The sequence below is a fragment of the Euphorbia lathyris genome, chromosome 3 (genome assembly GCF_963576675.1).
Source record: "Euphorbia lathyris chromosome 3, ddEupLath1.1, whole genome shotgun sequence".
In the NCBI taxonomy this organism is placed as follows: domain Eukaryota; kingdom Viridiplantae; phylum Streptophyta; class Magnoliopsida; order Malpighiales; family Euphorbiaceae; genus Euphorbia; species Euphorbia lathyris.
The window spans coordinates 35,663,327-35,687,763 of NC_088912.1; the positions used below are offsets into that span (position 1 = coordinate 35,663,327).

At 32.4% G+C, this 24,437-nt stretch overlaps 2 protein-coding genes across 2 annotated transcripts; both read right to left on the minus strand.

Moving 5' to 3' along the window:
* Positions 1-12,515: 12,515 nt before the first annotated feature.
* On the minus strand, positions 12,516-14,314 carry LOC136224129 (large ribosomal subunit protein P2A-like). Its single transcript, XM_066012386.1, has 4 exons — positions 14,197-14,314; positions 14,007-14,096; positions 12,833-13,062; positions 12,516-12,732 (listed from the first exon to the last, which is right to left on the minus strand). Exons 2-4 carry the CDS (start codon positions 14,092-14,094, stop codon positions 12,706-12,708), a joined length of 345 nt encoding a protein of 114 aa, XP_065868458.1. The 5' UTR covers positions 14,095-14,096; positions 14,197-14,314; the 3' UTR covers positions 12,516-12,705.
* A 4,659-nt stretch (positions 14,315-18,973) lies between these two features.
* On the minus strand, positions 18,974-22,144 carry LOC136222185 (mitogen-activated protein kinase 3). The gene is made up of 6 exons (XM_066009720.1): positions 21,774-22,144; positions 21,560-21,689; positions 20,632-20,769; positions 20,214-20,546; positions 19,945-20,128; positions 18,974-19,483 (listed from the first exon to the last, which is right to left on the minus strand). Exons 1-6 carry the CDS (start codon positions 21,935-21,937, stop codon positions 19,314-19,316), a joined length of 1,119 nt encoding a protein of 372 aa, XP_065865792.1. The 5' UTR covers positions 21,938-22,144; the 3' UTR covers positions 18,974-19,313.
* Between the last annotated feature and the right edge of the window lie 2,293 nt (positions 22,145-24,437).

Sequence of the window (24,437 nt, forward strand, 5' to 3'; positions counted from 1 at the left end):
AACTAAAACATTACTGAAATCAAAGATTACTGAACTGAAACATTATTGAACTGAAACATCACTAAACTAAAACATTACTAAATTGAAACATTACTAAATTGAAACATTACTAAACTGAAACATTACTAAACTCAAACATCATTGAACTTAAACATTACTGAACTTAAACATTACCAAACTGAAATATTACTGAACTGAAACATTAGTAAACTTAAACATTACTAAATTGAAATATTACTGAACCAAAACTTTACTAACTTAGAACCTTACTTAACTGTAACATTACTGAACTGAAACATCACTGACTGAAATATTACTGGACTAAAACATCACTGAACTAAAATATTACTGAACTAAAACATCACTAAGCTGAAATATCACAGAACTGTAACATCACGGAACTGAAATATTACTGAACTAAAACATTACTGAAATCAAAGGTTACTGAATTGAAACATCATTATAAGCTCGATTTATAAATCCTTATGCTTGTAAGCTCAATATGTAAATCCTTATGATTGTAAGCTCAATTTATAAATTCTTATGATTGTAAGCTCAATTTGTAAATCATTGAGCTTAGAATCCTTGACGTAACGTAATAAATATAAGTTCAATTTATAAATCCTTAATATTGTAAGCTTAATTTATAAATCCCTATCCTTAAGATTGTAAGCTTAATCTATAAATGTTTAAGATTGTAAGCAAAATTTATAAATTCTTAGGTTTTTTTATTTGTTTGAACTTTCATTTATTTATAAACAGCCATTGGGCTTATAATCCCTAACGTAACATAATAAATATAAGCTCAATTTATAAATCCTTGGATTTTTTTATTTCTTTAACCTTTCCATTATTTATAAACAAGCATTGAGCTTACAATTCCTAACATAACGTAAAGTAATAAATATAAGCTCAATTTATAAATCCTTAGGATTGTAAGCCTAATTTATAAAGGGTAATTTACATACTAATCATAATTAGATAAATTATTTACAACTATCTAATTCCCCAAAAGAATTTATCAAAATGTCAAATACTTAAAAAAATACCTGTTTTTATCATCAAAGATGCAACTGCTGTACCTTTTTATTTTAAAAAAAATTTAGAAATTATTAAAAGTTGCTAATGAAACTAACTTTTGGTTTCAAGTTTTGAAAAAAAAAATCAGATGAAGAAAACTTCTACCATTTTTAAATTCATGAAATCTGAAAAAAAAACTCCATGGATAAGGGCTGAATTTCCAAGTCTGAACCAATTTTGGAAAAGCCCAATGAATTTACACAAAATTGACAATTCTGTAACAATTTTCTGTTTCCTTTCTTTGTCTATTATATTTCATCAACAAGGTACATTAATTAACAATCCTTTGGTCATTATTCCATTAACATACATGGCTGGAACATGAATAACTCTGATGCTCAGTAACATTATTAATCGGTTGAAATCATAACCGTATAATTTGAAATCATAACTGTATAATTTGACAAATGTATAATAAAAGTCTAAGTTTTTGATACAATAATTATAAAGTATCCTTGTATTGATAAAAGACACAAATAGATAATATTTAACTGTAATATTTAATTAAAACTTGATTTTTTATGTAATTTTCTCATTTATAAATCCTTAGGATTGTAAGCTCAATTTGTAAATCCTTAGAATTGTAAACTCAATCTATAAATCCCCAATATTGTATGCTCAATTTAAAATCCTTAGCTTTTTTATTTCTTTAAGCTTTCATTTATTTATAAATAGTCATTGAGCTTATGATCCCCAACCGAACATAACGTAACTTAGTGTAACGTAACGTAACATAAGGTAACTTAAGATAACGTGACGTGACGTAGCATAACATAACGTAACGTAACGTAACATTACTGAATGTTATGTTATCGAATGTAACTTAATCTTACATTACTTAACATGACGTAACATAACGTAATGTAACATAACTTAGAATAACGTGACATAACGTAACTTAGAATAATGTAACGTACCGTAATGTAACATAACGTAACGTACCGTAATGTAACATAACGTAACGTAACGTACCGTAACGTAACATAATGTAACATAAGGTAAGGTAAGGTAAGGTAAGGTAAGGTAACGTAACTTAACGTAACGCAATGTAACTTAACGTAACGTAACACAATGCAACACAACGTAACGTAACGTAATATAATGTAACGTAACTTAGATTAACATGACGTAACTTAATGTAACGTAACAGAACTTAGATTAACATGACGTAACTTAATGTGACGTATGAGAACTTAGATTAACGTAATGTAACTTAAGGTAATGTAACGTGACATGATGTGACGTGACGTGATGTGACTCGATGTGACTCGACGTGACGTGACATGATATGGCGTGATGTGATGTGACGTAACGTGACGTAACATAACGTAACGTAATGTGATGTAATGTAACATGACGTAACATAATGTAGGATAACATAACGTAACGTGACAGGATTAGATTCCTAAATTTATGTAAGAGGACGTGATTGAATTTTAACAAATTGAAATTTACCACTCTACGCAAGTTCAGAAGATCAATAGGACAATAAGTCATTTTAAACAAGTTAATATTATTATAGTAAGAGGTTACGTTAAGTAAATTCAAAAAGCTAACGAGACACTCTATAAATTCAGAGGGTCAGTCAACTTTTTACGCCAAGTTGAATGGGTTCCTAATCTATTAAGCCTTAATAAATCATATGAATTTAGGGATAAAGTGCAAAATACCCCTAATGTTGGTAGCTACAAGCAATTTTACCCTATCGTTGGTAATTTGGGTCAATTTCATACATTATTATAAAACACAGTCCTTATTTTGCACCAATTGCATATCGATTAGTTCTAAAAAAAAGATTTCATATTTTTTATGATTTAATAATAGAATTGAAGATTAATATTATAAATTGGGTAAAAATTTTAATTTTTTTTTGTCAAATTCGTACAAAATATAGTATTTTTATTTTTATTTTTTACACATCACATATGTTTGTGATTTGTTACTATTGAGTGATAAAATTACGCACATATAAAGTGTAGATGACAAGATTCATGACCGAGAAGACAATTTGATGAATTATTTCTTAAATTGACTCAATTTATCAATGTTAGGGGTAAAATTGCTCTTGACTACCAACATTACGAGTAAAATTATATCATTTTAGACATTAGGAATAAAATTTCTCATAACCCAAAACGTTAGAAGTATTTTTTACACTTTAACCCCATAAATTTAACTTCAACAGAAATTATATATTACTTTTTCTAATTAACTAACTAAATATAATATATACATCCAAATATTATTAAAAGATTTTAATTCTAAGTGTCTCCATAAAAAATTGGGAGTAACAGGAGTAGGATTGGAGAGACCAGTTGATTTTTTTTTTTCAAATGAAATTCCATTATATGGTTTTAGTTTTTTTTTAATCAAAATTGTTTTAGTTTTTTTTTTATAGTCAACCACCACGATTTTAATTTTTTTTAAATGATTTTATATAGTTTAATGTAGCAATCCATGAATTTATTATGGAGAGAGAGTATTTTTTTTTTAAAATAGTGGACAATCATTTATTATAGAGAGAGAAATATGCATTTAAGTAATCTGATAACCTCTTAATAACCTACTATAGCAGGTCATTTTTTCAGAATATAATAGTCTCCATGAATGGAGACTCTCCATTGAGAACTCTTCCATATATATGGATTGTTTCTCTATGGGTATTACACATCCATGAGTACTCTTGAAAAATGTGTAATTTATTAAAGTAACTCGTAATATTAAATTACAAAACATATTACTATAAATACAATATGAGAATTTGGGTACTGTGCATCTCTTCTAATATTAAAAATTAATTACTTTCAAGACTAAAAATTAATCACACGGAAAGCAATTAATAATTGCTGATCTCGACCATGAATTGATTGTGCTGGTCTTTATTAAACTTTAGTAGTAATTGTTTTTTTCAATTCAAACACCTTGGCTTGGAGTAAGTTTTAGTACAATTACGAAAATTACTTTCTATTTTCCTTTAATTAGTAAAGTATTCATTCAATTTTAATTGTTTTCAAATTTTTTTCACGGAAAATAATTACTTGTGTTTGTATGGTGAGCATTGCTTGTTTTCAATTTTAATACAATTCAAGGTATATATAATTTAAATGGCTTCTACATCATTTTATCTTTGTATTTGTCCGGAAAAGTTGATTAGCTTCATGAACTTTTAAAATATTATAATTAGGGTTGTAATCTATCCAAGCCAAGCCAAACTTTGGTCTGCTTAAGTTCGGCTCATTATAAAATTAATGAACTTGAGCCCGAGCCGAGCTTTGGTTTGCTCAAACTCGGCTCAGCTCATTAGAAAATAAACAAGCTCGAACCGAGCTTCGAGCTTGGTTTGAGCGCAAAATCCTCTTTGAACTTGGTTCATTAAGAAAATTAGCTAACCATGAATAGTTTGTGAAAAAAATCGTTAATTATATTTATGAACTCTGCTCACAAACAGCTCTTTAATTTTGTACATAAACAAATTCATGAACAGACTTGTTCATAGACTGAGACAACCCAGGCCTAATCCGATTTTATATTAAATTATATTGTCTAAGTAAAGTACAATTGTATTATATTTACATAGGGTTTGGATCGGACGAAACTAAGGTAAGAAAACTGATTCCCAAGCTCAGACCAATCCGTCCAACTAGTATATATTTATATTAAAAAAATATTAAAATTAAACTATAAATATAAAAATAACAAAAAATTGCAGCAAATTAAAAATTTAGTTAATAATCCAATATAACTCATTACGCCACGTTATGTTATGTTACACCAAGTTATATTATATGACATTACGTCACGTTAACTTATGTACATCAAATTATGTTACGTGACGTTACATCATGTGACATTAAATCATATGACGTGATGTTATATTACATTACGTTACGTTATATTATATTACCTAATGTTACGTCACATTAGGTTACGTTTCGTTACGTTTTACGTTAGTTACATTATACTATGTTATATTACATTACATTACGTCACGTCATATTATGTTACGTCACGTCACGTTACGTTATGTTACGTTACGTCACGTCACGTCACGTTATGTCACGTTACGTTATGTTATGTTACGTTATGTTATGTTATGTTACGTTACGTTATGTCACATCACGTTACATCATGTTAGGTTACGTTACATCATGTTAAGTTATATTATGTTACTTTATATTACGTCATGTTACGTTACGTTATGTTAGGTTACGTTATGTTACGTTCATCAGGTTAGATAATGTTAAGTTATGTTATGTTACTTTATGTTGATGAACATAACATAACATGATGTAACGTAACATGACGTAATATAAAGTACCATAACATAACATAACATAACGTAACGTAACGTAACGTAACGTAACGTAACGTAACGTAATGTAACGTAATGTAACGTAACGTAACGTAACGGAATAGAACGTAACAGAACACAACAGAACGTAACGTAACGTAATGTAACGTGACATAACGTGACGTACGTGATGTAACATAACGTAATATGCCGTAACGTGACTTGACATGATGTAACATAATATGACGTAATGTAATGCAACGTAACATAATATAACGTGACGTGATGTAACATAATGTAATGCAACGTAACATAAGGTAATGTGACATGACGTGACGTGACGTGACGTGACGTAACGTGCCATAACGTAAAGTGACGTAATATGACGTGATGTGACATGACGTGACGTAACGTAACGTAATGCAACGTAACGCAATGCAACGTAATGAAACGCAAGGTAACGTAACGTAAAATAACGTAATGCAACGTAACATAACATAAGGTAACATAACATAATGTAATGTGATGAGATGTGACGTAACATTATGTAACATAATGTAACGTAACGTAACATAACGTAACGTAACGTCACGTAAGGTAACACAACGCAACGTAACGTAACGCAACGCAACGCAACGTAACGTAACGTAACATAACATAAGGTAACGTAACATAATGTAATGTGATGTGATGTGACATAACATGATTTAACATAACATAACGTAACATAGCGTAGCGTAACGTAACGTAACGTAACGTAACGTAATGTAATGTAACAGAACGTAAAGTCACGCAATGCAACGTAATGTAACGTGATTCGATATGACATAATGTGATGTGATGTGATGTAACCTGACGTAAGGTGATGTGATGCGATGTAACATAATGTAACATGACGTAACATAATGTAAGATCACGTGATGTCGCATTAATGTAAAGTAACTTACCGTAAATTAAGGTAACATAATAATGTAACTTAGCATAATGCAACGTAACGTAATGTGACATAACATAATGTGACATAACGTAATGTAATATAACATGACATAATGTAAAAGTAAACTAACATAAAGCATAACGTGATGTAAGGTATTGTAATATGACATAACGTCATGTAACATAACATAACGTCATGTAACATAACATAACGTAACGTAATATAAGTTGATATAACGTAATGTAATGTAACATAACTTGACGTAACGTAACGTAACGTAATGTAAGGTAACAAAACGTAACGTAACGTCACGTGATGTAATGTCATGTAACATAATTTGATGTACGTAATGTCATGTAACGTAATTCGATGTACGTAATGCTCTAAACAAGCTTGAAGCTCGGTTCGAGCTTGTTTATTTTCTAATGAGCCGAGCCGAATTTGAGCAAACCAAAGCTCGGCTCGGCTCGAGTTTGAGTTCATTAATTTTATAATGAGCTGAACTTAAGCAAGTCAAAGCTCGGCTCGGCTCGATTGCCATCCTCATCGTAATATTTTGAAGGTTCAGAAAGCTAATCAATTTTTTCCGACAAATCTAAAGAGAAAATGATGTAAAAGCCATTTAAATTATTTATATCTTGAATTGTATTAAAATTGGAAACAAGCAATGCTCACCATAACAACACAAGTAATTATTTTACATAAAAAAAAAAATGAAAACAATTAAAGTCGAATGAATGCTTTAATTAGTAAAGGAAAATAGAAAGTAATTTTTGTAATTATATTAAAACTTACTCCAAGATGTTCTTTCAAAAAAAAACTTACTCCAATGTTGCATTGAAAAAAACAATTATTACTAAAGTTTCATCAAGACCAGCATAATCAATTCACGGGGGTTGGAGATCAGCAATTATTAAAAGCTTTCCGTGTGCAATTTTTAGTGTTGGAAGTAATTAATTTTAATGTTGGATACACATATTCCTAAATTAGTAATATGTTTTTTTTGTTGTAATTTGAAACCACTTTAATAAATTACACATTTTTCGAGAGTATTCATAAACGGGTAATATCCATTAAAAGTGAACTCTTATATATATATATATATATATATATATATATATAAAATTGATAAAGTAGAAATGTGATTATAATATTGATTATAAATTATATTAATTTATTTATAAGTATTTATAGAAAATAGTTTTTCTTAAAGGAAATTTTATTAATGAGTCTCAATTGGGTAAAAATGTATAGTTACATCGGAATAGATATGATAAATCATAGGACAAGACCCAACACAAAAACACCGAATAAAAGCATGAGCCAACTCGTTAGCTTGTCATTGATGGAATTTGACTGAGTAAGATTCATTTTGAAGTCCCAACACCGATTAATTAAGTCACCAAATTCAAAGTTATCTTCAGAAGTAGAACTAATCATCATCAACTACCACTTTCGCATCCGATTGGAAAATCATACATGAGTAAAACCCTGAGCTCCGACTCAAACTATAGCATGAAACAAAGACTGAGCCTCACACTCTTATACACGATGCAACCTGGGAAGCAGATCAGTTCTGCCCGCAATGAAGCAGCCCGTCGAACTAAACAGAACAACCCCTAATCCCAATTGCATAGGATCTAAGAAGAGAGCAGCATCTGTGTTAACGAAAGAAAACCTAACGTATCTTATTTAAAGCTAAAATAGATATTCACTCAAGACTATAAATGTATCTTATTTAAAACTAAATTTAAATCAAGTTATATATATATATATATATATATATATATATATATATATATATATATATATATAGGCTTAATATATCTCCAATTGAATTTGTTCTTCTTTGTCACTTAGTCCTTCCTATACTTAATGGACAATCTTTCAGCACTCTAAAACATTTATAACACATTTAACACTTTTTTTCCTACATAGCAATGACTTGAGACATGTTGGTATTACCAACATTAGGAGATACGAATATATCATGTCAACCAAAAAGAGGTTAAATGTGTTACAATTGCCGGTATTAGGGGCTGAAAGGTTGGCTATAAATACAGGGGGCTAAATGATAAAAAGAGACAAGTTCAAAGGGCTCGAGAGGTATTAAATCTATATATATATATAAACGGTGGCTTTTTGTGTCATTATTTGTTACACTACAAAAAAAAAAAAAAAAGTGACTCTTCCTAACACTATTAGAGCATCACTTTATTTAAAGGCTTAATACATCCGCTGCCTCTTGAACTTGTTCCATTTTTACTTAGTGGCCAACCTATTAGCCTTCTCAACTCAACAAATATAACACTATATGCCTCTTAATGTATCTACATGGAATTGATTAGCCTCATCAACTCATCTTGTGTATCCTATTATTAGACACCTCAACTCACCAAATGTAACACTTCATGCCCTTTAAGTTTTATATCTGTTTCAAAGCAATAAAGGAAGGGTCCACATCAAGATATAGAAGGTGTATTAGAATGGATGTAGAATGTGTCTTGGGAGATGTACTCAATGCCGTGTATGCACAAATATGACCAAATGTATAACAATTTTTGAGGTGATGGGGTTGATACACTGACCACTAAATAGAGAGAGGTAAATGAGAAAATGAGAAAAGTTTAGGGGACGACGGAGGTATTAAGCTTTATTTAATTGCACTTACAAAATACCCTATTTTAATTTGCGAATTTTGTTTGGACTAAACTTTTTTCAAACCCAACCGACTTAAAAAAAAAAATTCCTCTAACCCTAACCCCTAATCGGCCCATTCTAGATCATTCTGTCTTTCACCCCCACTTCCTCCTCTTTTTACTTCTCTTCTACCATCTTCTCCCAAACCTTCATCTGCTTCATTCTTTTCCTTTCCTTCTTTCAACCTCAACAGAAGAGTCATTATCCCTCCATTTCTCTCAACTCTAACAGTCATTATCCCTCCATTTCTCTCAACTCTAACAGTCATTATCCCTCCATTTCTCTCAACTCTAACGACTCTTTGCCTCGCCTTCCACAAAGAGTTTAGAAAACTGCGAAAATAGTGACATTATTGATGCAATATGGTCTTCAAAGGGCTCTTCATAGAAGCTCCATAAGATAAAGGATACAACCAATCTTCACCAGTTTCATTATCTCCCAATCTTTCAAATCACTCCATAGATTTCACCATCCATTTCAGTCAGAATTCTCATTATAATAGGTACAAATTATCGATCTTCTTCTTTATATCAATTATTGTCTTCTTCTGAACTTTCTTTCCTTGTAGAGTAAAACTCTAAAATCTAAATAGAGTTTCACTATTCAGATGTCTTTGCGTTTATCCTTTTTGCTTTCGTTTTTCTCTTCTCAGCTCTGTTATAGTTAATATGCTTGAGATTTCTAAATTATGCTCTTTCAAGTTCTTATCTCTCATTGTTGAACTCCTATATAATTATAATACAGATGCAGACTTAGAGTGGCTATTGAACTCCTATTGGTGCAATTAGTACAGATTTCGTTGGCATGAAACCTATAGGGACAGGAAAGAGGTATTGGATACTAGTAGTCTATTTACTGATGACTTTGCTTGTTTCCAGCTTACAGGAGTTTGGACAAGGTGGTTGCATTGTAGAGATTGTTGGAACCATATGCAGTTTACGAGGCTTGTTTTAGGGCCTCACACACATTTTAAATTAGTATTAGACATTAGCTTGGATAATCATGAAATGAGCTTCGCACATGATCCTACAAAAGGGAGCCTGTTTCTTAATCATTTCTAATATTTGCTCTATCAAAATGAACTATGCTTCCTCACCATCTAATTATATGATGTCGAATTCTATAATTTCCTCACCATATAATCATATTTTGAAAAAGCAAACTTGGTTGAGGAAATTGATGACAATGAAACAAGAAGAAATAAACTATGCAAAGGAAATCCTAGCATTTTGGAGTTTGATGAACCTTTGGCTGATGAACAGGAAAGTAGTAGAACTACATCAAGATCTGGTCAGATATTTACAGTATCTGGATTCACTTTCTATAAATTGTTGTTCTTGAAACCCTTTCTCTTCTATTTATATATTTCCTAAATATCGAATTCCACCAGCAGCAGCAGGGGCAGCTGCGGCAGAAACTACAACACCACCACCTGATGGTACTGCAGCTAATTTCTCCCTACCAGCAGCAACCAATTCTGTGATATCCTCCACTTTAACTTTTGAGTTAACAATAACCCAATCTTGTCATCATCAGCATCACATCCAACTGCATTTCGAAGTATCAATTACCTGTAATAGCAATAGCACCTTTTCTTGTACAACAACACTGATAATATATTAATATCCAATTCCATGTTTTAATATTATAAATCAGAAAATGATCTATGAAGGAGCGTGGAGCAGAAGAATACACAAAATACATGGGGCCACGGCTGCTGGAAGACTATAGAACTCAATTCATAACATAAACTAACTGAGCTTTGAATGATATAGCTTTTTGACATGAACTAGTTTATTCGTCTCAATTCGACACATTTTAGAAAAATGCAATCTTCAACAGAAAAAAATGAAGCACAAGACCAAATTGACTATGGATCATGGGTTCTATGCCTGCAACCGGTTGCCAAAAGCAAGACCGTTGGGTTTCGGTCAGCCTTGCAGAAAGGCAATGAAAAGTTTGATAAACAATAAAACGCCCTGGCATCTCCACATAGCGGGATGCAAACTGAGTTTAAGAGTGAAGCTACCCGACAAAGATCACAAACTAATTATCATGAGCTATGAACACAAACAAGTTTAGAACATTCACTTGACAGATAATTTTTTGAAGAGGTTGTGCTAATCATAAATGGCATGAAATTTTGAGCAATCAATACAAACAAACATACTCTAACGATATACCAATACTAATCCCAAAACAAGAAATATTGGTTAACCACACCATTCATATAGCTCAATTTATTCCAAACACCATACTACAGCTTAAACTTCTTGTCAATGGCCATAAGCATGGACTCTTCCCCAGGGTCGGCATGGCAGTGTCCGACTCGCCGGGAACACGGCCGGACACGTGTCCGACACGGCAAAAATGTGTCCCCTGCGGTTTTTTTTTTTTTTTTGTGACTTGGGACACGGCAGACACGGCTGCACGGAAAAAATTGTAAAAGTATAGGGCTTTCTTAATATTTTTAAAAGAGATGGTTTAATTATAAAATTTTGATAAAAAACCTAAGCCGCTTTCTCTCAACAATCGAAACTTCTCCTGTGTGATATATTTGCTCCTTGTCTGTGCATTTTTCTTGCTGTAGTCTTCCTCTTCTCCTGTGCGATATATTTGCTGCTTGTCTGTGCGTTTTTCTGGCTGTTGAAGTCTTCCTCTTCTCTGCGTTTTTCTTGCTGTAAAGTCATCTGCCTTTCATCTCCTTTGGTTTGATTTGATTTGAAGTAGTAGATGTTGTTTTTGATGAATTAATGACTTATCTTATTATGGATGTTTTTTTATGGTTTACTAAATGGCTTATTTGTGATTTATCAAGTTTTTTATATGTACTATATATATTAATTATATAAAATTTGTCGTGTCCCGCTACACCCGTGTCTCATATTTTCTAAAAGTTCCGTTTGCTGCACCCGCACCCGTGTCCGCACCTGAGTCGGTGCTAAAGCCCCAACTTTAAGTTTTATCAAACAAAAGAATCAAAACGCAAATTAACAAACAAACGATAACGATTTGGCAGTCAATAATCGTCTCAAGGATTAGGAGACTACAATTTAAAAACAAATTATGCATTCAATTGGAGAAACTGCAAAAAGTACCAGATCGAGGATATCCTTCAAGTTCTCGGCTGAAGGACTGGTGTTGCCTCCCAGAGGCGAGCAAATATGTGGCAACAACCTTCATTTTCTGTGCCCAAACAATACAAATCATCATTAGTATCTCAACAATGCATATACAGATAAGAGAGAAATTAAATGGTTAGAGAGCGATCGAGAGAGATTACTTTCAGATTTAGGATCGGCGAGGGAAGGAAGAAATGGAGTGAACACGTGAAGCTACAATTAGGGTTCTGAGCAAGAGACACACTAGAAATGGGTTACATATATATACGAGTAGGGTTTTGGATTGGGGTTTTTGTTAAGTCGTGATGAAATCACCAAAACCCATTTTGGATTCTTTATCTACTTTTACAAGAGAGAATTATAGGGGCAAACATACCAACCGGCAGATTAAATAGTAGAAATTATAATTTTAGATCTCAATCTTTCATTATCTAATCCAAAATTCAATAACAAGAAACTTCAAAAATCACATCCAACTACAGACCAAAAATTGGTAATTTCAAACTAACAAGAGCTAATAAAAAGATAAAATAACATCTTGATACAAACGAAAACAGACACCGCTGCCAAATCTCTTAATCGAAAAGGCTGAATCCCATATCCTGCAGAGAAATTCAGATTCAAATTCAAGTAAGCAAAAATACTTAATTTGATGACAGCAAACTCAACAGAAGCAAAACAATTTTGCAATCAATAACTTACATCATCGGACTCTTCTTTCTCTTCAACCTTCTCTTCCTTTTTGGCCTCAGCGGCAGGAGCAGCACCTCCACCACCAGCAGCAGGGGCTGCTGCGGCAGAAACTGCCACACCACCACCTGATGGTACAGCAGCTAATTTCTCCCTACCGGCAGCAACCAATTCTGTGATATCCTTCCCTTTAACTTGAGTCAACAATAACTCAATCTTGTCATCATCAGCATCACATCCGACTGCAATTCAAAGTCAAAAACAATCATTAACTTCTTTTAATATCAATGGCACCTTTTCTTGTAACAACACTAATAATATGCAATCCCATGTTTAAATAAGATTAATCAGAAAGTGATACATGAATGAACAAAGAGCAGAAGAATGCACAAAATACATAGGGACATGGGTGCAGGAAGAGTAATAGAATGAAGAGGCAAATATTTCACTACTCTATTCATAACAGAAATTAACTGAGCAGCGAACGATCTAGCTTTTTGACATCAACTCCTAGAATTGTCTCAATTCAACACAATTTAGAAAAATGCAACCTCCAACCAAAGACACAAGACCAAATTGACTATGGATGATGGGTTTTATGCCTACAACCAGATTCCCAAAGCAAGAATGTTGGGTTTCAGTCCGCAAAACCGGCAATGAAAAGTTTGATAAACAATAGAATAGAACACCCTGGCATCTCCAGGTAGTGGAATGTGCGTCAAGTTTAAGAGTGAAGGTATTTGACAAAAGGCACTTCTTAACAAGATCACAAACTAATTATCATGAGCTATGAACACAAACAAGTTCAGAACTTTCACTTGACAGATAATTTTTTGAAGAGATTGTTCTAATCATAAATGGCATCAAATTTTCAACAATCAAAACAAAACAAACATACTGAAAAAGTATCCCAATACTAATTCCTAAACACAAGAAATATTAGTTGACCGCACCAATCATATAACTCAAATTACATATTCCAAACACTATACCGTAGCTTAAACTTCTCGTCAATGGTCATATAAGATCAAAAGCCACAAGTTACGTTTTGTCAAACAAACAAAAGAATCAAACCGCAAATTAACAAACAAATGATAATGATTTAGCAGTCAATAATCGTCTCAATGATTAGGAGACTGTAATTAAAAAAGACGATGCATCCAATCGGAGAAAGTGCAAAAAGTACCAGATCCGAGGATATCCTTCAAGTTCTCGGCTGAAGGACTGGTGTTGCCTCCCAAGACGGCGAGCAAATATGCGGCAACAACCTTCATTTCTGTGCCCCAACAATAAAAATCATCAGTGTTAGTGTCTCTACAATGCATATACAGATAAGATAGAAATTAAATGGTTAGAGAGCGATCGAGAGAGATTACTTTCAGATTTAGGATCGGCGAAGGAAGGAAAGGAATGGAGTGAACAGTCGAAGCTGCAATTAGGGTTCTGAGCAAGAGAGACAACTGAAATGGGAATTTATATATATAGATATATTTCTTAAAAAAAAAAATATACGTACTATATATAAAAATTAGGCTTTTTTTTTTTTTTTGAAACACAAAAAAATTAGGCTTAATACATCATTTGTCCTCTTAACTCGTCGAAACAAATTTGATTGGGCCCTGAATTTTAAAAGTATCCCGATAGCCACTTGAACTTATATAAAATATTCAGTTAGAACTCTCAACTTGCGTAAAATGTAATCAATTAATCATTCAGTCGTAAAAAAAAGTAAGTTAAATGTGGAAGATATATTGCATGTGTTTTATAATATTATTACATAATTCACAAAATAGATTAAAATATATTTAAAAAAAAATTCTTATTTGTTCAATCATAAAATTTTTTCTTCTCTGATATTAGAATCGCATACTATGATCTTGGTCGTTTTACTATCTTAAGATGCGTGCAACATATCTTTCGTATTTAACTTAATTTTTTATAACCGCGTGATTAATTGATAATATTTTACGTAAGTTCAGGGAGGTAGCTAAATATTTTATGCAAATTGAAGGGATAAATGATGTGTTAAGCCTAAAAATTAAGTTTGTCAAAACATATGTACGGAATCAACCAATCCATTTAATAAATGAATTGACCCAATTCAACCCATTTAATAAACGGATTGAGACGATTCATTTATAAATAGATGATATGACCCAATCTATTTCTTAAAGGAATTATGCGGGTTGACTCATTTAATTTGATTAACTAAATATAATTAAAAGTTGAAAAAATAACGTAAAAATGTAAAATAAAAAAACCATTAAAGAAGGAAAATGTGAAAATATGAAAATCAGAAAAAACAAAACCAAACACAAAAATGATTCTATTTTAAAAATCCTTTTGAGCTTTAGGCTACCGCCTGACACTTTGTTCTGGAAACATTCAAAAAATGGCATTTACTCAGTTAAATCAGGATATCAGGTGGAAGAAAGATTTCGAAGAAGAGGGGAAAGAAGTAGCTCTGCAATTGGTTCAAAGGATAAAGTGTGGAAAATCATTTGGGAATCCAAGGCACCCCCGAAAGCGAAGATCTTTGTTTGGCGAATGCTTCATAATGCGTTGCCTACGTTTCATGAGTTACTCAAAAGAGGTCTAGCAATCAATGACTCATGCCATTTTTGTGGAACCATTGGAGAAACGTTAGGCCATATCCTTTGTCAATGCCCTCGGGCTAAGGAGATTTGGAAGGGTTTTGATCCAATTGGGAACTTCCATAAATTGTTCACTGGTAATTTTGAGCAGTGGCTGCTAAACTTATTTGATGTGACTGAGCCTCGATATTTTGATGGTGCTCTTATTACTGTTTGGCTCCTGTGGTACAACCATAATCGTGTAGTTCATGGGGATTCTGCACTTTCTCCATTCTCTATTGTGGAAAGAGTGAACATTTTGTTTGAAGATCTCTACAACTGTCAGGACGCTGCTGTCTCCGTGCCAAACCATGTGCCCAAAGTTTTTCAACAAGGTTGGTCTCCTCCTCATCATCCTTATGTTAAAATTAATTGTGATGCTGTTGTATCTAAAAATGGACAGAATTGCAGTCTTGGTGTAATTATTATAGATATGGAGGGCGTTCCGATTGTGTCTGCTTGTTTTCCTAACCACAATTGTTCTAGTGTGTCTATTGCTGAAGGTTTGGCCGTGATTTATGGTCTCCGTCTAGCATTGGACTGCTCGCTTTCTCATGTCTTGGTGGAAAGTGACTCTCAAGTTCTTGTTTCTGCTATCAATAATGAAGGGCCTAGCCTTAGTGATCTTAGGTTGATTTGTGAAGATATTCATAATATAGCTAGTTTTTTTTGCTTCTATCTGCTTCATACATGTTAATAGAGAAAACAACAGCACTGCTGATGTGCTTGCTCATTTTGCAGGAACTTTAGAGTGTTCTAAAGTATTTACAGAGAATGTTCCTTCATGTTGTATGTCACCTATTTGTAAAGACTTCCTTATTTGATGTTTTAAAATATTTTCTTCAATCAAAATAATAATAATTAACTAGTTAGAAAGTATGCACCATTTAATTGGATGCATAGACCTATTATGTATCTTTAATTTGGTTTTGGCTTCCAACAGTCTAAAATTTCGTTGTTTTGGTGCGTTGAATGCTATAAAATTAAAATTACCTAACCTAAAAAAATAGAAATATTTAATATTTTATAAATCAACACTAATGTTTTAAATATTATACCACTTTTATCTTTTTATTTTTATTTTTAATTATGAATTTTTTATAATTTTCATAAAGTAAAATTTATGCTAAAAAATTAAAAGTACTCAACCTAAAAAAAGAGATATTATACAATTTTTATCTTTTTATTTTTAATTATGAATTTTTTATAATTTTTATAAAATAAAATTTAATACAAAAATTAAGTTTTTCTTAAAAGTTAAAAAATTGATTTAGAAAACAAATAGTTGAAAAAGATTAAGAAAATAAAAATGATATAGAAAGTAACTAATAATAATAATATAGTTATTTAAAAAAGAAAATTTAAATAATTTAAATTAAATTTAGAATTAGAAGGTTATTAAGTACAAGCTGGACTGAATCCGCCTCTGATCATGAGAGCTCTAAATTGGGAAAGAGCTAATGAGACTCGGAAATATGGTCCGATTAAAAGTTATCATCGGTTAGCAATGATAGGAGAAGAGCATTAGTTGCATTGAGCTCAAGATTCATATTTGCAACAGTTGTAGCCAGTATTAAGACATGTTGAATTCTTCCTTAGCATTTTTAGTGGCTTTATTATAAGACACATTGAATTCTATAGAGCTATTAGTGGATATCAGTGGAACATGTTTTCGAGTTTGGGAGTTTTCTCATAAGTGCAATTTCCATTTTATTGTCAATGTCGTGAATTAGAGAGAGAAAATGAGAATTAGAGAGGAGAGGAGAGTTAGAGGGAGAAAGTGAAAATGAGAGAGATGAGTTACAGGAGAGAGGACTTAGAGACAAAGGAAAAGAGTGAGAGAGGAGTTGCAAGGAAGTGTATGAGGGTATTTTAGTAAATTCATAATAGGTGGGTTAATTTTTTACTTTTAGAATAGTCAAATTGCTGATGTGTCAACGTTGACTTGCGTTGATCAGTCACAAATACCGACTGTACACTTTAGTATGAGGTTATCAGAAGATTGTACACTTTAGTGTACAAAATTGAAAGTTGCATACTAAAGTATGAAAATGGATAAAGATTATACACCACGTATGTAATTTACCCATTATTGTTGTGAAAATCGGTTTTGATGACTAAACATGTATTTGTTCTCCAAATTGTAAATGTTGTTCACACACTAATTAACCAGACAAAACGCCCACGAAAGAACATTCAGACAAAGAACCGTCATTTTAAAGTAATTAGTATCAGTGGTCATAAAAGTTTGGACAATGTTTCCAAAAGGTCACAAAAGTTTAATTTGTTTCAATAAATTCATTTAAATTTATTTTTTCCTAATAAAATCACTTTAAACGTTTTTCAGTCATCTTTTCGCCGAAATTATCACGTGGCATCTCAACATCACATCAACGCCACATGACATATTAAAAAAATGTAACTACACATTTTAATTGATAATCGATACGCCACGTATGTTAATTTATGGTTACAATTTTAATTGACAATCCTTATTTATTTAGATTAATTTGTGGTTAAATGTTTTTTTATTATGTCACATGTTGTTGAGACGTGTGATTAGATGTCACGTAATCAACTCCGATGGAAAAATGATTGAAAAACGTCCAAAGTGACTTTATTACGATAAAAACAAACTTAAGTGATTTTATTAGGATAAATTAAACTTTTACGAACTTTTAGAAACATTGTCCAAACTTTTATTATCATGCTAATTCTAATTACCCTCCTTAGCAATCTCACAAAATCCAAGCATGCAATCTTCCACAAAACCATGATGTGCAAACAAAGATATCATCGAATTCCATGTCATCAAGCTCTTAGTAGGCATATCTTCAAAAACTTTGAACGCATTCCAAACAAACCCAACAAAGCACTAGTGCCCACAAATACATGAGAGAAAAACAATTCATTCATTCTTCGTTGACAATGCCTGCAACTGAAGCCCACGACAAAGGTCCATGGAAGCGCACCAAAACAAAACCACCATGAACGGATTGAGGAGACAGAATTGATACCTCAGTACCTCTGTTTGTTAAGTTTTGAAACACAATACTACACTTGAAAATGGCTGAAATCTTTTTCTCTAATTTTAAATATCAATCTCACTCTCTTCTAACACGTGTCACAATTGCATCCAAAAACAACACCTCATACTTCATATATCCAATTAACAATTGAATTCTCTATCCTGAATCTCTTATCTGCTTCATTGTCCCTCCCATAAAAAATGATACTAATTTAATTAAAAAAATATATGATATATATTTCATGGCTCAAATGATTGTTATGATAGGAGATAGAGAATTCAGGACAACATATTTTTTTCCCTTATATTTCCATTAAACATTTCATACAAATTAGTAACCTATAATACGCTTTGATTTAACAAAAGTCCACCATAATTATAAAATTTCCAATGGGAGCAAATTCATAAAAATCGGACCTTCAAATACATTTTGCAGTGAGTTGGACAACTTTTATTAAAATGCATGATCCATGGGATGAATTGTTCATGGAATTCAATTGAAACCTTCAATCTATTGCACATAATAAGCACGAGTTACATTACGAAGAAATTCAAATTCAAATTCAAAGAACTCACAAATCAATACATCTTACAAGAGGAATTCAGGAGATTGGAACTAGACTGCCTTATATAGATTAGAGTTAGTGTACGACTGATAGACAACAATCTGTACAAACTCAGCATACCCATAAAAAAAAGTCACAGAGCTGTTTTGTGATTACTGTGATCATCCAGAGCTATCTTGTCCATAAAACAATGCACCCAAGCAAGATGCTTGTGAAACAATAAATGAAAGAAATATTTGTGCTGAAATTTTACTTTGATATGAATATTATGCATACTCAGGATTGAGTACTAAAGATTCGCTGTAGATCATATCCTTAATCTGCTCTTCTCCCAAGGGCTGTTGCTCAAAATCAAAGGAAAATGGGTCTGTGCAGATTGGTTCATCAGCTACGTCATGTAACCTTTCTAGATATGGGTGTTCTAATGCTTCTTCAACTGCCATATGGAAAACAAAAAATTCAGTTAGGAAAGGAAATTGACATTCTGTCATATTTATGTCATAAATGAAAGCATACATCCAGGAAGAAGCGAACAATATGGATCATCTATATGAGCACTTCTGTCATTAAATTAGCAACAAAGCATATGTATGTCAATTCATAGCAGAATTAGTTCCCAGAATGTGCTTGTGATGTGATTATCAATTCAAAAGAAATCCTTGGCTAGTTGAAAGCACAATACCAAGTTTAATCAAATACCAGCAAATGAACACTACAACTTTTTCAAGATTTTATAGGCATGAGAAGAAAGGTTTAAAACCTAAGAATGCTCAATATGTTTTGTCGGTAGTTTTGCTTGTAATCACTTTATATTTTTGGCTTACCAGTGTGTTATCTTATCAGCTTACTTAAAAGTCTTATGCCCAATTTTTTTTGAAATGAGGGGTATAGACTTACCAGTAATTCTTTTGGTGGGATCAAATGTCAACATTCTATCAATAAGGTCAATGGCCAGACGATCAACATGTGGGAAAACTTGGGCTAGTGGCTGACGAGGACAAGGACTGAGTTGCCTTATGTATCTTTTAGCATCCTCATTCTTTACAAACCCAAGATCTGATTCAGTTGGTGTGCCAAGAAGCTAGAGCAGAAAAAAGAGTCAGTATTGTTCAAACAATTACATTTTGCGATATAACGACTTTCTAATGACTTTGAATTCCTTTTACCTCTGTCAATAGTCGCATCTGATGCACATGGTCTTTTCCTGGAAATAAAGGTTTTCTGTTCATAAGCTCCATATAGATGCAACCCACAGACCAAACATCTATTGCTGCTGTGTATTCTGATGAGTTGAGGAGAAGCTCAGGTGCTCTATACCATCTAGTTACAACATATTCCGTCATAAATTCATTTTCTGAAGTTGGCCGAGCCAGACCAAAATCACAGATCTTCAAGTCGCAGTTTGCATTTAACAACAAATTACTTGGTTTCAGGTCTCTATGAATAACATTAGCAGAGTGTATGTACTTGAGTCCTCGCAGAATCTGATACAAAAAATACTGTGTAGCATACAAATGAAACAAATATCAGTGAGTTTTCTAGTTATTAAAATGCTCAACAACGATCAAACAAAAATTTTAATACCTGAATATGCTCCTCCGATAAACCTTGATTGGACCGTATGATCTGATGAAGATCAGTGTCCATGAGCTCTGTAGCAATGTAGACATCTGTAAATTCTCTTCTTAAAGGCGGAGGAATAACATCTCTGATAGCTATAACCTGTTCACACAGAAAACATTCTTACTTTCCATCTAATTTTAAGATTATCCACAACTCTACATGAGAATATCAACTACAAAAGTCGTTTCATCAACATTGAAAGGAAAATGGATCGCATATATATCAATGATAAATGACGCTCAGTTTATGTTTCCATGTATTGCAATATATATAAGACCCCAAAAGGAAAGCAAAAATAATGCACAATTTATATTCACTTAAGCTTTTAAACTTTGAAAATTGTTTACAATGAAGATATTTAAGAGCTCAATAGAATAAACTGAAAGGCCTTTTCACAAATAATTTTTCTTTGACGATAATTGACAATCGAAAGAGGTTGAATTTTCAAATGAAGACCTCTCTCTGACTTTTTAAGTATATATCAATTGAGTAACAGTTAATTGACTTCGCAAGTAATTATCTCATATCAGATCCAATTAAGTTTTTAGTGCTAGATAAATTCAAGTTTAGGAAGTTTTACAGATAAATTCAGTTGAGAAATCTCATGAAATGGAATAGAAAATTAGCCGGGTTTTTTTTTTTTTTTTGTTATTTTGCCAAATAATTGGGAATGGGAATTCTGATCGTCGGTAGATCGCTTATAAATTGCCAAAAAAAAAAAAAAAAAGGAAAAGAAAGAGAAGATCCATATACAATCCGGAAAGAAATCAAACATTCAAGATGAACAATATTGAGCAACTAACCGACGAACATGAATTCATAAATTAAGTTATAACCTGAAAGGGAAACGAAACAGTTTACATGAAAATAAGAAAAAAGAAGCACTCACGTTCTCATGATCTAAATGACGAAGCAGCTTTATCTCCCGAAGCGTACGTTTCGCATCCATGTGATTATCAAAGGCGTTAGCTATCTTCTTTACCGCAACCATCTCGTTCGTCTCCGAATTCAATACCGAGCTTCAAAAAATAGAACACATCAAATCTCTAAATTCATCGGTCAAACACAAATTAATCTACAAAAAGGATTTTCGAATCGCATACCAGACGATACCGTAAGCACCGCGACCGATCGGCATAATCGGAGGTCGATATTTCGATGTAACTTCAAATTGATTCCCGAAAATGTTATATTGAATGAATTGACCACCGTGAGATGGAATCGCCGGAAAGTCCCCGTACTGAGCGCCGGGGCCACCGTTAGCCATTTCTTAGATAATATAAGGAAAATAAAGAATGATCTTATGCTGTAAGTGTATAATTAACTCCTATAGAAAGAGGAAGAAGAGATTTATATAAGTGAAGAACGAGACTTAGATTTTGACCTTGATCTGATTGCTATAAATATTTAATTGAAAGAGAGAAAACGGAAAAAAGAAAGAGGTTATGACTTTGTGAGTAATGAAAGGTAGCTTAAGCTTTGATTGAGTTCGGAGCAAATGCGGGGAAGACGACAGGAAACCGCGCGAGAAACGAGACCGGCACGCGTTAGGAATGAACGTTTCAGATTGCAGCCGCCTCTGATCGACGGCTATTGTTTGCTCAAACTTTTCAACGGCTTTTTTTAACAGCTTTTTCAGGGTCTTTTTTTTTTGAAGAAGCTTTTTCAGGGTCTTGTTTTAGTGGATTTAATTTTTGTATTCTTTTATTTATTATTGGTAAATATGATCTATTATTGTAAATTACATTTGTTTGAGCGACACCTCATTTGACAAATATGTTATATTATAAAGTCTAAAATTAATTAATGATTATTGTTAAAAGTTGACACTATATATATATACGTGTGTATGTCAAAATGTGGATAAAAATAGGCAAGTATTTTTAAAATTATATATTCTAGTTTATTATAGATATATAGAAATAGAAAAAACATGATTCAAAAAAAAAAAAAACATGTGACATATCCACATTTGCCATACTTTCTTACTTTCATGAAATGTGGCTATTATTTATCCTCTTTTTTAAAAAAAAAATTATTATTAAAATGATCATTTAAATTGGTTTAATTTTTAATTTTATTAAATTAAAAAGGATTATGAAAATTTAAGATAAGAAAAAAAATGGTTTATAAACCATTATATTTTATAACATTTGTAACTTTTAGTCCTACTTATTCTTTTGTAATGTTTTTTTAATTAAAATACTGGCGATCCGAAAGCGTTTTGAACAGATATCCTAACTATGTTGGCACCCCTACGCGCCACGCCTGACTCGAAACCCAATTTATTAATTATTCTTTTGTAATGTTATAATCATTAATTCTTTTACAATTTTATAACATTACAAACGTTTATTTTTTTATGTCTAAATTTATATACTACAGCTAAAAGTTGAAACGTAGAGCTTTAGTACTCTGTTTGTTTCCATTTTTTAATACTACTTTTTATCTCTCAATACTAAACAGAAAATAGAAAGTATTTGATAAAATTTCAAAACTGATTTTTACAGAAAAAACAAATAATATCTATGATAACAACCCAAATTATTCTTGAATAAGGAATAAGGGAAAATAAATAGAAATAATGGCAAACCATTATTCCTTCTAAAAGAGATATTTATGCATGATTAATGTGGAATTAATGATAATTAATGCAGGGGCGAATATGCAAATAATGAGGAAAAGGAAGGAGTCTCTAGCATTATGCCACGCCACGTGGACCATGGCGAGATACGCCATAACGAGATACGCCCGATAAGAGCGAGTGGCGGAGACCAGCCATAGCTCTCAAGGAGAGCGTACATACGCCTTGACGGATCAAAGAATATTATCCCAAGGACCAAAAGGGATATTCACCTTGAGAACGCCGCAAGAAGAACCGGATGGCGGATCTCCACGGTTCAGCTCAGTGAGATCCGCTGGCGAACCTATGAGGCGAATCTCCTCTTTCACCTGATTCATCACAGTAACGGCTAGCCGCCGACTCGGCCATAAAGACCATTAATGAGCTATCAATTAGCTAACCGCCAGGTTAAAGATAACCAGTAACCGCCATTAATGGAGCATTAATGGAGACCTTCTAGTTGCTGAAGGTTACGACTTCCTAGCTATATATAGCCTACATCCCTAGGCTATCAAGGTACACATTCTCACAACTTTTGTCAATTCAGTTTGCTCTCTTGTTCCTCTATACTGACTTTGGCATCGGAGTGTCCCCGGCCGATCCCAACGGCGCCTCACAGGGAAGGGCTCCGATCAAGGATTTTTCCACAAGTTATCAATTGGTGCGGTGATCGTGGATCTCTAACAAACAGAAGATCACAAAATCTTGATTGTATAGAGTTTCACAAAGAACAAAACAATGGAGTCAACAGAATAGAAATCTCAATCTCAAACTTTGGCTCAATCAATACATCAAATCTATCCAAAGATAGGCTTCTCCATATATTGGTGGGAAAGAGTTTTCTACATTAAATCTGGAGTTTTATGATAAATAAGATAAGTTTCCTACCCTTTCTTATTCCATTTTTAATTAAAGAAAATTGAGATCCCTCACTCTTATAAAGTGCTATGAATATCGTTACATGTTATTATGATAAATCTAATAAACTATGAAAGATGAAGTCATGGACACAAATCTTTCATTAAATCTTGCATGCTTACTATGCCCTCATATTTTTATGCATGACAAGTGTAATATGATATTATCATTGAATTAGTACAAAACACATGTATAAGACCCGTAATATTGGGATTTACAAAAAAAA

What these genes read in the sequence shown, in the direction of transcription:
- LOC136224129 (XM_066012386.1), bottom strand. Translation starts at nt 14,094, where the DNA reads ATGAAGGTTGTTGCCGCATATTTGCTCGCCGTCTTGGGAGGCAACACC. An exon ending in GAAGGATATCCTCGGATCTG is followed by an intron (nt 13,063 to 14,006) that starts GTACTTTTTGCA and finishes TTTGAATTGCAG; the next exon opens with TCGGATGTGATGCTGATGAT. An exon ending in AGAAAGAAGAGTCCGATGAT is followed by an intron (nt 12,733 to 12,832) that starts GTAAGTTATTGA and finishes ATTTCTCTGCAG; the next exon opens with GATATGGGATTCAGCCTTTT.
- LOC136222185 (XM_066009720.1), bottom strand. Translation starts at nt 21,937, where the DNA reads ATGGCTAACGGTGGCCCCGGCGCTCAGTACGGGGACTTTCCGGCGATT. An exon ending in GGTGCTTACGGTATCGTCTG is followed by an intron (nt 21,690 to 21,773) that starts GTATGCGATTCG and finishes TATTTTTTGAAG; the next exon opens with CTCGGTATTGAATTCGGAGA. An exon ending in GTCATTTAGATCATGAGAAC is followed by an intron (nt 20,770 to 21,559) that starts GTGAGTGCTTCT and finishes CTGTGTGAACAG; the next exon opens with GTTATAGCTATCAGAGATGT.